This window comes from Abrus precatorius, unplaced genomic scaffold (assembly GCF_003935025.1).
Source record: "Abrus precatorius isolate BTA unplaced genomic scaffold, Abrus_2018 Scaffold2, whole genome shotgun sequence".
NCBI classification, from domain to species: Eukaryota; Viridiplantae; Streptophyta; class Magnoliopsida; order Fabales; family Fabaceae; genus Abrus; species Abrus precatorius.
In genome coordinates this window covers 32191712-32206405 of record NW_020874362.1, presented here as the reverse complement: position 1 = coordinate 32206405, position 14694 = coordinate 32191712, and the positions used below count along the sequence as shown (strand labels likewise).

General features: G+C 31.7%; 3 protein-coding genes and 2 non-coding genes across 5 annotated transcripts; 4 read left to right on the top strand and 1 right to left on the bottom strand.

Moving 5' to 3' along the window:
* Positions 1–336: 336 nt before the first annotated feature.
* On the bottom strand, positions 337–1074 carry LOC113859847. Its single transcript, XM_027492519.1, has 2 exons — positions 664–1074; positions 337–378 (listed from the first exon to the last, which is right to left on the bottom strand). The coding sequence occupies exons 1-2, from the start codon at positions 1072–1074 to the stop codon at positions 337–339; spliced, it is 453 nt and encodes a 150-aa protein (XP_027348320.1).
* A 5576-nt stretch (positions 1075–6650) lies between these two features.
* TRNAL-AAG lies at positions 6651–6731 on the top strand. The gene has a single exon. It is a non-coding gene; the product is annotated as a tRNA-Leu (tRNA).
* A 5-nt stretch (positions 6732–6736) lies between these two features.
* TRNAR-ACG lies at positions 6737–6809 on the top strand. Its single transcript has one exon. It is a non-coding gene; the product is annotated as a tRNA-Arg (tRNA).
* Positions 6810–7671: 862 nt separating this feature from the next.
* Positions 7672–9205, top strand: LOC113859232 (protein PLANT CADMIUM RESISTANCE 7-like). The gene is made up of 4 exons (XM_027492045.1): positions 7672–7879; positions 7962–8033; positions 8127–8339; positions 9129–9205. The coding sequence occupies exons 1-4, from the start codon at positions 7672–7674 to the stop codon at positions 9203–9205; spliced, it is 570 nt and encodes a 189-aa protein (XP_027347846.1).
* Positions 9206–10994: 1789 nt separating this feature from the next.
* Positions 10995–13412, top strand: LOC113858029 (pentatricopeptide repeat-containing protein At2g15690, mitochondrial). Its single transcript, XM_027490434.1, has one exon. The coding sequence runs from the start codon at positions 11062–11064 to the stop codon at positions 12748–12750; it is 1689 nt and encodes a 562-aa protein (XP_027346235.1). The 5' UTR covers positions 10995–11061; the 3' UTR covers positions 12751–13412.
* The last annotated feature ends 1282 nt before the right edge of the window (positions 13413–14694 follow it).

Genomic DNA, 14694 nt, shown 5'->3' with positions numbered 1-14694 from the left:
CTTGCTTAGAAGCAGTAAAAGGGGAAAAATGCTTGACAACCTAGAGGGATAAATAGCAACTAACAAGTCACAACATATCGAGCAAAAGTCACAACTACAGGATGTACTACCCACAGAAATATTCGTTGACTAATAGAAGTCCTTCAACTGCAAATTTTTGTACAAAGATCAAAATGCTCGAGGTATTGTCTTTCTACTACAAAGGTGGGGAACATAACTTAGGTTAAATTCAACTTCACTGAAAATAAAGTCAGCCCAAATTCTAATAATTAATGCCTTTAGATATTAGTAGAATACCATCTCCTCCTTGAGAAGTGAATGCTGCTCCTGTGGAGTTCACTTGCCCCTACAACTTACACCACCTTCATAATACAGTTCCTGCGATAAGAAAGGACTCATTAAGATTGGATGTATAAATGTAAGAGGGATGCTGTTAACACATATTTTAACACATTTTATGTGATTTATCAATTGTTTAAAAAATTTTAATATTTAAAAAAAATGAATTTACGAGATATTTGACTTTCTTAAAAACTGACTTGTCACCAAAGCGTGTTGAAGAATGTATTTACATGAGTGTGTTGCTAGGTAAACATGATACTACCTTCAGGTGAATAAACAAAATAAAATTAGAAGAGATGGATATATAGGTTCACATCTTACCATATTGTCTTTGCTAATAGTTATGTCTCCTTGTCCAAAACTAGACCCTTTTTCATCAGCAACTACTCTCTGAACAAACCCATCACTCTTATTCTTATCTTTCTTAGATGAACCCCTCTTGAGGCCTAACCGCTCCTTCCACCGGCTTGAACTCTTTGGTAATCTTGGTAAGTCCTCTTCATAGTCATCATTAACAAGCAACTCATCCCTTAAAGTCACCTTCTTGGAGCAGTCACTCTTCAGAGGCAAAAGCATGCCTTGGCAGAACACCTCATCTGCTGATATCATAGAATAGCTCTTGACTGAGAATTCGAAATCCGAAGAGGCAGGAGCTTCTCTGTATATATTTTCATGCTTGATTGCTTGTTGGGCCACCACAAAATCATTGGAGAAGGATATTCTTGGGTCCATGGTTGAAGCTCATACACTGCACAATTTGCTGCTTATAAAGAATGGACATTCATGTGGCAAAACACTATATTATATATATCTTGTGTTGGTTCAGTTTGAAGGGTTAGTTTCCACATGCAGATGTTTGCCCTTATATAATGATGGTGATTCTATTATGTGTGTGTATTTAGTGGACATAACATGTTACTTAGATTTGTCATTTTATGCTAGGAATGTGGGTCTTCACTTTAAAATCTTTACTCTTTAGCTATTGCCTATGTAATTCCGCACCGTGAATATGAGTGTCCACTTTTGCCAAAGGATATATATAATTGACCAATTGTAGCATAATGATTATAAAATGATGTTTGCCCTTTATCTTATTTAAGACAAAACTGATGCTGGACAACAGGGGTAACGACATTACTTGCCGATGATTTTGACTATTGTGACCAGAAGAGAAGAAAGCATTGATTTAATTAGTAACTTCAAAATCTAAAGTTTCCCTTATTAGTTTATGCGTTTGACGTGGAATGAATGAGTAATTACTTACTGATTAAGCTGATGAGTGCCTTTAACAAGTGCCATGAATAACATATCATGTGCAGTTGATTTGAAAGCTCAATATTTAGTTCAAGTAATTGTCAAACTTCAGATATACATACTAGCATGTGTCCCATTGGTTCTTGAATGAGTATATGAAAATGATGAGATGCGTAAAAAGGATTAATATTTATCGTTTTCATATAAATACCATTTTGATAGATTATATATATATATATATATATATATATATATATATATTGAAGCAATGTTATAATGTTTAAATAATTTTAAAAAATAAAACATTTCCTAAAATATTGATCTCTTTAAATGGTGATCGAGTAAGAGGGGAAATAAATAAAATAAGTGAATAAAGTAGATGCTCACAGTAATTGAAGTCCATGTGGGATTAGTCAGATTATTTATTATAAATAGCATGTCTATATTCTTCTCTTCTTTTGTCAATTGGGAAGGCTAGTTGCAAGCACAAGAAGGAAACAAAGTACATATACGAATTAAGAAATGCAAGACTAATAATTCATGATGCCAAAGAATCTTTCAATTGAACTATTGACCTTCACGTGTTTCTTTTCAAGTGTCCTTCACATGAAATCCCCATCCTCAGGGTGGACTTGGGAGTTTTATATATATTACTTGGCTATTGAGCTTAGGACAAATGGTCGCATCCACTTCGTAGATTGTTGTTAGCACTTAGCAGCAGAAGATTTAATGAAATTCACCACATAGGTTGCTCGGAGTAAAGTTAGGCCTGAGAGCTTGTCCCCCTTATGGTCTCCTATCCTGTTAGCAAAACTTGTCTCTTGTTATCCAATAAATGATGCTTTTAGTCATTATTATTCTAATCTAATATCATATACACACTCAACGCTCGAGGCTAATTTTACTATGTCAGTTGAGAGGCCCTCTAATTTATTTTTTGGGTGGCATGCATGAATCTTGCTCAAAACGTAACATGGTCATCTCTCTGGAATATCCTACTAAAAGGAGTTATAAACTTTTAATTACTTTATTTAATTCTGTGAAATATGGTTGTTTTCCATTGGTTAATTGCTGGATTAGTCTATACAATAAGCAGTGAAAATATATATAAAATTGATTCTACCCTGACAAAAACACAACATCTCCAACTCAGATCATGTTTGATAAAAGATAAAAGAGTGATACCTGTATCGTATACGACACACTTTTTTATAAACAGTACAAGTAACACACACACATAAACTAAATACAAACACGCCTTGACAGCAAAGGTCGAATCTATAACACCAAGCATACAATGACAAAACTTAACCAATGATATGTGAACCCAAAAAACTCATTAGCATGCTTATACAGTGCCATTTGACAAAGTTTTGATGCAAAATCATCAGTAAAACTTGTAGTTCAGTTTCAACCCATCTCATTGGGTATCCTTTCTCAAATTTAAGTACATCATTTTCTAGATCTCTGTAGGGATCTGTTTTTTTATTTTTTTTTCTGGGTTAATATTATTGTCGTGTGAACGGATGTTCCAGTGGTTGAAACCCTAGCACAAGTGACCATAGCTTTACAATTAAGCTCAATCTAAGATGAGATTATGAGAATCAAGTTCCATTTTCTCGAGACATACGAATCTCAATTTTTAAAGAAGATAATAACCACTTTATAGCCTCCACTAGGTTGGCGAGAAAATGTACAACCCTTAACTCATCCGTATGACTTCCTTGGCAACTAATTAACTTCAATGAATAATCAACCTCGGTTACCAATGACATCTTTAAAGTAGGTGGTTAGGGCAATTTCCTGACTACTTTGCTTAACATATTTCACTTGAATGCCCATGATTTACATGTTACTATTTTGGTCTTTTTAAAAAAAAAAAATAGAGTATTTTCTTAGTTTTTATTATAAAAAATAAATGATAGATTGAAGATGTATTAATTGTTAATTTTTTTAATGTTTTTATTAATATAATTAAATATACAAATTACTAACTATATCATTTAATATTATGATTATTTTTTAAATAAAATTTATATTTATAAAAAACATAACTGACTTAATTACTTTTCTTAATCTTAATAATTTAATCTTTTATTTCTTATAAAAATAACTCTAGGTAGTATTAAATTACTCTATAACTAAGCTAACAAGCAAAAGAAAAGAAATCAAATTAATTGATGGTGGGGATGCTTAGCCGATTATCTGGATCATTCTTGCCCCAACTCATTACAAAAAAAAAAAGGAGGAGAAAAAAGAACAAGAAGAAATCCAATCCTCGGTTTCACCCAAGAAAGCAAGAAAACAGAAAGGGAAAAGGTTGAACCATAAGATTGACACATACACTGACACCAAAATATAAAACGGTCGAACAGCAATGATCCTTTGATCTGAAAACTGAAGGAGCAGGTAGAAAAAATGACACACACACTCTTCAAACTCACTCAATTTTTGTTGATATTGACAACGTTTATATGAACTTAAACCCAAAACATGAACTCAACCTGACAACTATTGCATGAACTTAACCCTAAAATATATATTTAACGCAGTTATTATATTTGGAGGTTGTCTCTCTGTGGAGTTATCCCAACAATAGCTTTATGATAGGTCTATATAATATGGAATGGTTATGATTAATTAATTTGTAGTTATCACAACAATTATAATATTACTAGGTGGGAATCTTAATTGCGAGTTTATACCACTACAATATGATGCTGAAACGTCATACTTGTTACACAGGTCCTGGGGCTCAATGGATGTTGTGGTGTGTATTCTAACTAAGCCAGGTAAACTTAAGAGAGGAAAACGAGCATGGAGAAGAAAGTGATTGTGAGAGGGTGAAGTTGAGTTGAATGGTGGGAGATAGAACTTCGTAAATATGCTAAGGTTTAAATTTGATACTGAAGAGTCTGATGATGAAGATATATTTATGCTGGCTTAATTATAGATGAAAATGAATAAGTTGATGGTGTAAAACTATTATTAAAAATTTTAATGATCAAGTAGTAAATATGGAAGTTGAAAATGAAGAGTTCTGCAAAAATGAATGGAATGAGCACCCACTAGCTAGTTAGGTGGCATGCTGGCTTATGAAGCTCAGATGCCTAAAACCCAAAATGACCACAATTCAATGATAAAATAGACATTGCTCACGCAAGATTTGGGAAGGTATGGAGTTTTAGAAATGTTACTTCATTCAGAATTGCGTAGAGGGCACTATATTAATGAAATTATTGACTAAAAATGGGTAAAAGATGAACGGCATAAAATATATTGCAAGAATGAGTGTGATTGGAGGAACTATATGCACTTGAGAACAAGGGAAACAATTTCATTTAAATAAAAACCTCGTTATCCAATTGCACAAGTGGTTGAACAAAGGATAATACCCATGTGGCCCCTACATATTTTGCTCAAAAGTTTCGTAAGAATTCGTAGAGTAACCTTGAGTGAAATGTGATAAGTAGCCAAAAAAATGCGAGGAAAAAGATAGGCGTTGATAGTCAAGCATACGAAGAAAAAGAATCGACAGAAAAAATCGAAGGAAAAGATGAAGAACAATATTCCAAGCTGTACACTTTGCCTAGATAATAAAACCATGAATCTTGGGTGCATTGTTAAAATAGTGTGCCAGACAGTTATGGAAAGGGGACAGCTAAGGTTCTTGCTAATGTATGCGAGGTTCCATATGCTCAAAGTCAAAATATTAGTTTTCTAGCATGTTGTAACGTTACGTCTTTGATGCTTGTCATTTATAAGGGGTCAATTTAGAGGTCAATTTTTGGCTGCAATAGGAAAGGGTGAAACCATAATAAATTTCCCATTGTGATTGCAGTGGTTGGGTCGAGTAAGAGTTACTAAAAGAACAAAGATTCATCATTCATGGGAGTGATATGTTTTACTTTAATCGCCTCAAAGTTCATGCCTTTGGTTTGGGTATTTGCCTGTTTGGTAGAGTGCTGTGTTTGAAAATTACAAGGCAAATAATTTTATTATTTAAAATATTAAAAATCGATACTTGATTATTCCTTTTTCTATTGTTCATTTATTTTTTTTATTTTTATATGCATGTATTTTAAAAAGACGCTTAAAAAACACAAAAAGGCATTTAAGGGTAGTCCCTATCATGTGTTTTTCGATGTATTTTTTAGTTAGATATATTTAAAGAAAATAAATAAGATAAAAAAATTATATGCAATATTACATACAATATCAAATTTTAGTATTTTAAACAGCAGATTTGCAAAGTAAATAGGCACATGATAGCAGTATAGAATGAATTGAACAAATGACAAAACCAAAAATTAATGATAAGGAATTGATAGTATAGTGGAGCAAAGTGTTTGTGTCCCAAATTACGGGAGATATAAAATGTAATTTACATTTATTAATATTAACTTTTAAAGAACAAAAGAGTGGATTCTTCTTTGATTCATTTTGCGCTGTTTAATTTGGAACAGTTTGAGGATTCAATATGTTACGAAATTAAGTCTGGTTCAAACATTATTATGGGCTAAAATAGCTGCAGACTTCGAACCTTGTTTTTTTAATTTCGGCTATGATCGAATTTGGCTGAGTTGATAGATAAGTTTATTTAATAGAAAAAAGTAATATAAAAAATAATATTTCTTTATAAATTAAAAATAATTTATTTCTTTAAATTTTAAAAGAAATTAAATGTGAATATTTCTAAAAAATGCAAAACCATAAATTAATTTTAACATAAGTTATTTAATTTTTATATCATTTTTTTTAATCTTTCAACAATTTATATAAAAATTCAAGCAATTCTACGTCATGACATATTAATTTAATATTTTAAAATTAGCAAAAGAGAAAGAAAAAAAAAGAAGGTGATCTTAATGCATACATTAAGATGGAACTAAAATTTCTTAAATTTATATCCAAAATTTTCATGATAAACATGGAGATGATTACTTGTTTATTTGCATATTTCCACTTTTCAAAGCAAGAAATTACAACCAGAAAAAAAAAAAATTCAACAAAATATATATTAAAAATATTATTTTCGGTAGAATAGGCATAAAGTTGAGATGGCCGAGTTGGTCTAAGGCGCCAGATTAAGGTTCTGGTCCGAAAGGGCGTGGGTTCAAATCCCACTCTCAACAAAAATGACTCCATGGCCCAATGGATAAGGCGCTGGTCTACGGAACCAGAGATTCTGGGTTCGATCCCCAGTGGAGTCGCATTTGTTTTTTTCTACACATGTTGAACATAGACAATATTATAAAAGTACAAACCTTGGGTTGTTAAACAGATATTATAAAATTTAATTAAGTTGTTTAATAACTCCGTGTGAAAGCTGCTACTTGCCTCATTTAATTAATTTTACTTAATATTTATTTTAACACGATTATCCTTGTCTCTCTGGCAACCCATTTTTGGGGACCCGAATTCTCTGCGGTCTTTTTTTCCTGAACTCACTGTAGTCATCAATCTTAACCGTTTATATATATATTTTTAAATTAAAATATTAATAGAAAATATAATTAAAGAGAATCAACGATGAAGATGCGATTGCACCCCCTATGGTCATTTTCTTGACTTCAGGGAATCCATTTTCCATTTTTGACCCGTGGGATTCAGATTACGGGTTTCCGAGACATGGTTTTCAGCTTGCATCATTGCATATAAAAAATTATTCTGGAGTAAGATATGAATCTGAATGCATATGATAGGAAATTGGGATGTTCCCTGACCGTGTCCAAGTCAAGTAATCACAAATTGTTTTCTCTTCCTAATATTTTCTAGGAAACATCATAGGACATGTTACATCTCCTAGCTTGTTTAATCTTAAGAAGGAACATGGTAATGCAATTATCTAAAATCTACAATTTCCTTGTTTTTCCTACACCAATTACTTATGCTAATATTCAAATACTTTAGTACTTTTCCTTGCGCAACAACTGATTATTAAAATAATCACAATGACAACGGTATCCCCTAACCATCTAGTAGTTAAAATCTGAAGTGCCCTATTTATACCCTAAACAAGGAAAGGTTTGTGTTGGCTACAGGGAAATCACAGTAACAATCATTCTAGCTAAAATGTATCCTGCAGTAAATGAAAATGATGAGAGCTATGCAACTCACAACAACTATCCTGCCTATGCTCAACCAGTGGTGGCATTTCCAAATTATGGCACTCCACAACCACAACCTGGTGCTCCTCCATACATCGGCACCAGTGTGAGGGGTCGTATGACACAGCAATGGACAACTGGTCTTTGTCATTGTCTTGATGATCCTGGAAATTGTAAGAACTCATAAATCATGTGAATTCATTTTCCTCTATAACGTCAAGCAATTGATATATAGTTATTATTATTTTTCTTAAGGCTTAGTCACTTGTTTCTGCCCTTGTGTTACGTTTGGATTGATAGCAGAAATAGTAGATAAAGGCACTACAAGTAAGTTTCTGAACACTGCATAGAGTTATATATCATGGTTATATTATATACTTGTATAGTTATATCTTTTGCTGTTTGTTTTTATATCTACAGCTTGCGCTTGTTGTGGAACTATATATGGAACACTGCTAGCTTTTACTGGGCTTGCATGCTTGTACTCTTGCAGTTATAGGTCCAAACTAAGGGTTCAATATGATTTGCCAGAGGCTCCTTGTATGGATTGCTTAGTTCATTTCTGCTGTGAAACTTGCGCTCTATGTCAGGAGTATAGAGAGCTTAAAAACCGTGGATTTGACTTGAGCATAGGTAATACCTTCTTACTTCAAATGCTTTCACTGATTCTTCAACTTGTGATTGACAATATATTGTCACTCATCAACATAAGGGTCTCTACCATCTTAACTATTTTTTTTTATTCTGATCTCCATATTTCTTTTCTAACTGTTTTTGATGTATTGAGGGAGAATCTTAGTGATGTGAGTTGTCTGATATCACATGGGTTTGCTGGCTAAATATTGCTTTTGAATTTTTTCCTATAAGTGCAGTTTAAAAATTAGTGTTATAATAAGGTCGATCTATTATATGAATTTTCACTGGGACAAAACTTGGGGTTATTAAAGTGAAATTATAGTTGTAATTGGAGAATAAAACCAAAAAATGCTTAAGATATTGCACTTCCATTCTGATCAGATTGGAGAGGCACAAAATTAAAATTTCCCCCCCCCTGATAGATTGACTTTTTTTGTGCTGATTTTTAGGTGTCTCGATATAATGAAACCTTTGTCATCTTTCACGCTCTAGATCTTTCTTTACTAATTCATTGCTTTTCATAAACCTCTTGGAACTGGTATATATTGAGGCCTATAAATATTTTAACCCAAAAAGCACTTGTAAGTTGAGGTTGCATATAATATTTAGAGATGATAATTATAAAAAGCAGCAAGCTACATTCAATTCTACCGATACGAAAGGTTGACAATTGAAACAAAAATTTCATCTGTGGTTAGTTTTATAGTTGGTTATTTCTTAGCACTCCTTACTCCTCTAAAGTGACATGAAACTAACTTTTTGCTGGGCAATCAATTGAAAATATAGGCTGGGACGCCAACGTGGAAAGACGAAGGCAAGAAGTTACATTAGCTCCGGTAATTTCACAGTCTATGACAAGATGAAAAAATGAAACTTTTGGAGCTTTTTTCGCTACCCTGGGAACTGTTGATGCTGTTTCAACTTTGAACTCATTTGGTATATATGTTGCTTAGTTTGAGTGTTTTTGCTATTAAAAAAAGAAATGAAAAATTGAGTCAAATATGATTTGCAGTGTTTCAGGCTTTGTTAGTTACTTTGACATCCATTCAAGTTCCAGTCTCAAATTTTAGTTTTATCATTCTGTAATTCAAAAATTTGTTTTCCCTCAAAGGTCGAAGCCTTGGACATATCTAATAGGACCATGTTGATTTTGTTTTTTGGGTCCTATGTATTCAGCACATATTGAGTTGATTTCTTTATTTTTTTTAATTATATATTTTTAAAATATTTATCTCAGCTCTATTTTTATTTAATTTATTCTAAAATACAAGTTAAGCAGTGTCCGTTTAAAGAGTTTACAGTTTCAAAATCCCGCAACCTATCCTATCAAAATTGTAGGATTGAGCTAATTAACTCAAAAAGTTCAACAATCAATTAATCCAACAATTCTCTAAGTTGAATAGAATCAATTAAAAATTTGATAACGCCATGTTTAACTATAACATATACGAATATAGATCATAAATAAAAGCTTAATGATAACATCAGTTCAATTATTTGTAAGATATTTAAACTTGGTTAAGTATTATTTACTTTATTAAATAAACAAATTTAAAAATATTTTTAGAGACAAATTTAAAAATATTTTTAGATCGGATTAAGTTTCAAATTCATAAAATTAATAATAAAAACTATTAAAATTATTGTGTTTATATATATAATTTGACTTTTTTAAGTTGATATATCACCGTTAAATTTTTAATCTTTAACTATGTATGTGTGGTTATATGTTCTAGATTAAACTTAAGTAAGATACATTTATTCTTATACTACTTAATAATTTTTATTGAATAATTTAATCTTAAAATAATTTTTAAATTAAAACTTTTAATCACATAAATAATATTTGTAAAATTCAAAATTAATTTAAAATTATTTGATATCTTATTTATTTACATAAATTAGTGTATATATTTTTTAAGTACATAAAAATATAAATATTTATTAATAGAGGTTGGTTCGAGTGGTAAGTAATTCAATATTGCTTAAACAAAGTTTTGAATTCAAGTATTTGTGTATGTAAAAAATCTTTAGTGGTAAACTTATCCATCACATCCTTGTGTGTGACCCAAGTCAAATTCAAAATAAACATATGGAAAACTAAGAAAATAGAAATATTTCTATTACATATATTAATTTAATTTTGACAAAATTTAACACATATATTTAAAACAATATATAATTATAATTTAATGATCAAATCAATAAAAAATATAATTTATATTAAATTATTGAGGATTCAATTGTGTGTATGTAATTTTAATTTTTAAATGATAATATTTTTAAAATTATCTTAAATTTGAATCTTTTAAAGAAATTTTTTTATAATGTCACTTTTTTTTGCATTTTTAAGAACATTTATTTTTTATTTTATTTTATTTTTCTATAAATGTTTAAAACGTAAAAAATATTTAATTTACCATTATTTAACATAATAAAAATTTCATTACTAATACAAAATAATGTTTATAAAATTGATTAATTTAAAAATAAACATAATTGCATGGATGTACAAAAAAATAAAAGAAAAAAGAAAATTGCATCTAATAAAGGCCCATATCCCTAAGTAAACCAGACAAAAAAATGGCCTATGACCAAAAAATAAAAAAGCAGCCCAACCAAGTTGTCTTCAAAACAAAATATGATAAAAAATAAATAGAAAAAGAATCCTCCCTCTCTAGACCCTAATTGCTCCTTCCTGTCTGTGTTTCACTCAGAAATGGCGACGTTGCAATCGATTCAACGAGCACGAAAGACGATGCTCTCTTCCTCCTTCAAGCTTCGGACAAACGTTATCAATGCCACTCAAACTCTGACTACAAAGTCTCTAAGTACTTCTGCAATTCCACACGATTATCAGAGATTCCCTCCCCATTCCCAACAACACCAAACACCCTCTGATCCCACACCATTTCAGGGCCAATGGCAACAGCATCATCCTCAACATTTCAACCCACAAACCCCCCACCACAACCCTCCTCCTTCCAATCAATTCCCTTACCACAACCAACAGCCCCATAATAAACCCAATGTCCCTCGTTCATTTCCCGAGCAGGGGCCAAACCCTAATCACTGGAATCCTCGACACCCCACTTCTCAAAATCCCAACTTTCACACACCCGCTACCCCCAATCCTTCGTTCAATCAAAACCAGTGGAACCCTCGTACTCAGGGGTTCCCTACCCCACAACGTCCAAACCCTAACCAATTTCAAAACCCTAATAATACCCATTTCAACAATCAAGCTTCTGTCCAAGGGCAAGCTCCTCCTTCACCGCCCCCTTCAATCATTGATTTAACTAGCCTGTGCAAAGAGGGGAAAGCTAAAGAGGCAATTGAATTGATGGACAAAGGGGTCAAAGCTGATGCTATTTGCTTTGATCTTCTGTTTGATTTGTGTGGCCAATCCAAATCCCTAGAGGATGCCAAAAAGGCTCATGATTACTTTCTACAATCTACTTGTAGGAGTGATCTCAAGTTGAACAACAAGGTGATTGAGATGTATGGGAATTGTAAAAGCATGACTGATGCACGTAGGGTGTTTGATCATATGGCCAACAGGGATATGGATTCTTGGCACTTGATGATCCGCGGCTATGCAAATAATACCAACGGAGATGAGGCCTTGCAGTTGTTTGAGCAAATGAATGAGCTTGGTTTGGAAATCACTTCAGAGACTTTGCTAGCAGTGTTGTCAGCTTGTGCCAGTGCAGAGGCTGTGGAGGATGGTTACCTACATTTTGAGTCCATGAAAAGCAAGTATGGAATCGAGCCTAGGGTGGAGCACTATATGGGCCTTTTGGATGTTCTTGGACAATCTGGATATCTCAAGGAAGCTGAGGAGTTTGTTGCTAGGTTGCCCTTTGAGCACACAGTAACCGTATGGGAGACTCTGAAGCATTATGCTCGCATTCATGGAGACGTTGATCTTGAAGACCATGCTGAAGAGTTGATAATTAGTCTTGACCCATCAAAGGCTGTTGCCAATAAGATCCCTACGCCGCCTCCGAAGAAGTACTCTGCAATTAGCATGCTTGATGGCAGGAACAGAATTATTGAGTATAAGAATCCTACTCTGTACAAGGATGATGAAAAGTTGAAGGCCTTGAGTGGGATGAAAGAAGCGGGTTATGTTCCTGATACAAGATATGTTCTTCACGACATTGATCAGGAAGCAAAGGAGCAAGCCTTGCTATACCACAGTGAACGCTTGGCAATTGCCTATGGTCTTATTAGTACTCCTCCAAGAACACCGCTTAGAATCATCAAGAACCTTCGTGTCTGTGGTGATTGTCACAATGCCATCAAAATCATGTCCAGGATTGTAGGCAGGGAACTAATTGTCAGAGATAACAAAAGGTTTCATCATTTCAAGGATGGAAAATGCTCTTGTGGGGATTACTGGTGAAGGAATCATTAATTGAAATCCTACAATAGCATGGATATATCATTTTGTACCCGGTAGCCCTTTCTTGTGTTCCGGGAAAACAAATGTTGTGAGTCGGAGCTTCGATACTACTAAGATAGGAGATGAATTATGTAGCATTCGCTGTTTTAGAATTTATTTGCTTCTTGTTCAGATATTCACATAATTCTCTCTCTACTTCTACTCATTGCTATTACTTGTGGTCACATTCAAATTTGCTCTTACATGGTTTCTGTATATTTATTTATTTTTGGTTCCAGCTACTTAATATGCTGAACAAGTTTGAAGTTTGGTTTTGAAAAGATGTTTAGGAGCATCTCTTTACTCTTCGTTTTATAGTCGGTGTATTGGGAAAAAATGGTACCTAGTTATGTGATTTTGAGCACTAGTTTGGAATTAATCTAAAACAACTGGTAGACTATTAAAACAGCCGCCACTGTTGCTGGTTAAATACTACACTGAATTAGTGTTGATTTTGAAAATTGAAATGACTAATTCCTAGATACATCTATTCTAGTTTTGGCCCATTTTGAGTATATGAATTTGTCAATGATTAAAATTACATATTTTTACTTTTATTTTTAGAAAAGTATAATATGAAAAAAGAATAGAATGTCCAATGAATTTCAAATTTATGCAAAATACTTTTCTATTTCTAAAATGTCTAACATAAGTTTTACATTTTTTACAGGAAAATACAAAAATGTCATTTAACGTTTAAAATTGTTTTTTTATTTTAAATGTTACTTTTTTAAAAATAAATTTTTAAATTATTATTTTTCAAACTAATTCTCAGCTTGAGGTGAATCACATGGTGGCAAACATTTTGCTAATATTGAATGTTAGCAGAACTGATTTTATATATATAATAAATTTTGTCACTAAAAGTGAGAATTAGATGAGATAGTGTTACAAGTCAGGTACACAACTTCTGCAGTTCTGCCATAAAATTGACAGGCAGGGAGATCACACGTGTGGAAGAGTTAGATCTAGACTGTCTAATCTCTCTTTATTTAAGTAAATTTAGATTCATTTAAACTAAAATAAAATTTGTGCTCTTCTCTCTCTCAGCCCCATGCTCTCCTTCCACAATCTTAGCTTTTCTCCTCTTACAATTTTTACAAAATATTTTAGTTTTTTACTTATGTAAAAATAAAACTTAATGTTCAATGTGGTGAAACTTTCTAGTTTGATAATATGTGCAGAATAAATATTATTTAATTTTTGGTTTATTATTTTAATTTTATAATTTGTTAACTGTTGTAGGTTTAAAATTACATGACTTTCTTAATTAAGATGTAATAATAATTTGTATATATTGTATGTATATATATATATTTTACATTTTAATATCAAATAAAAGTTTCTTTAAATCTTATTTTTGTATAAAAAAAAGTAAGAGATACAAGTTTTTAACTTAAAAATGTTAATATAATATGACTTGACTTATGATAAATTTATTTGTATATAAAGAATATTTGATTCAAATCATTTTTAATTTAAATTTGAACAAAATAATAATAATTTTCTAAATAAATATATTATTTACATATTTAAATTATAATAACAATAATAACTAATTTCACACTCATAAATTAAATAGAAGTAGTAGTATATTATAAAAGCTTAAATAGAACTAATCTTATTGTAGACTTTCAAAAATTCTTCTAATTTTTCAAATAAGAATTTTTATCTCACATACATAGAAAAGAATTTTTAGACAAAAAGATGTAACTACAATTAAATGTCCAAGAGTTGTAGAGTTTCGCTAAAGTTTTGGTGATGCTCATCAAGTTTCGCCCTTTTATCCGAAACTTTAAAGATCGTGTATCACCCTATAAGTTTTGCTTTGTTGATGGACTTTATTCACTTTCACTTACTTGTATCAACTTTATGGCAAAATTTTACTAGTTTAACACATATTAA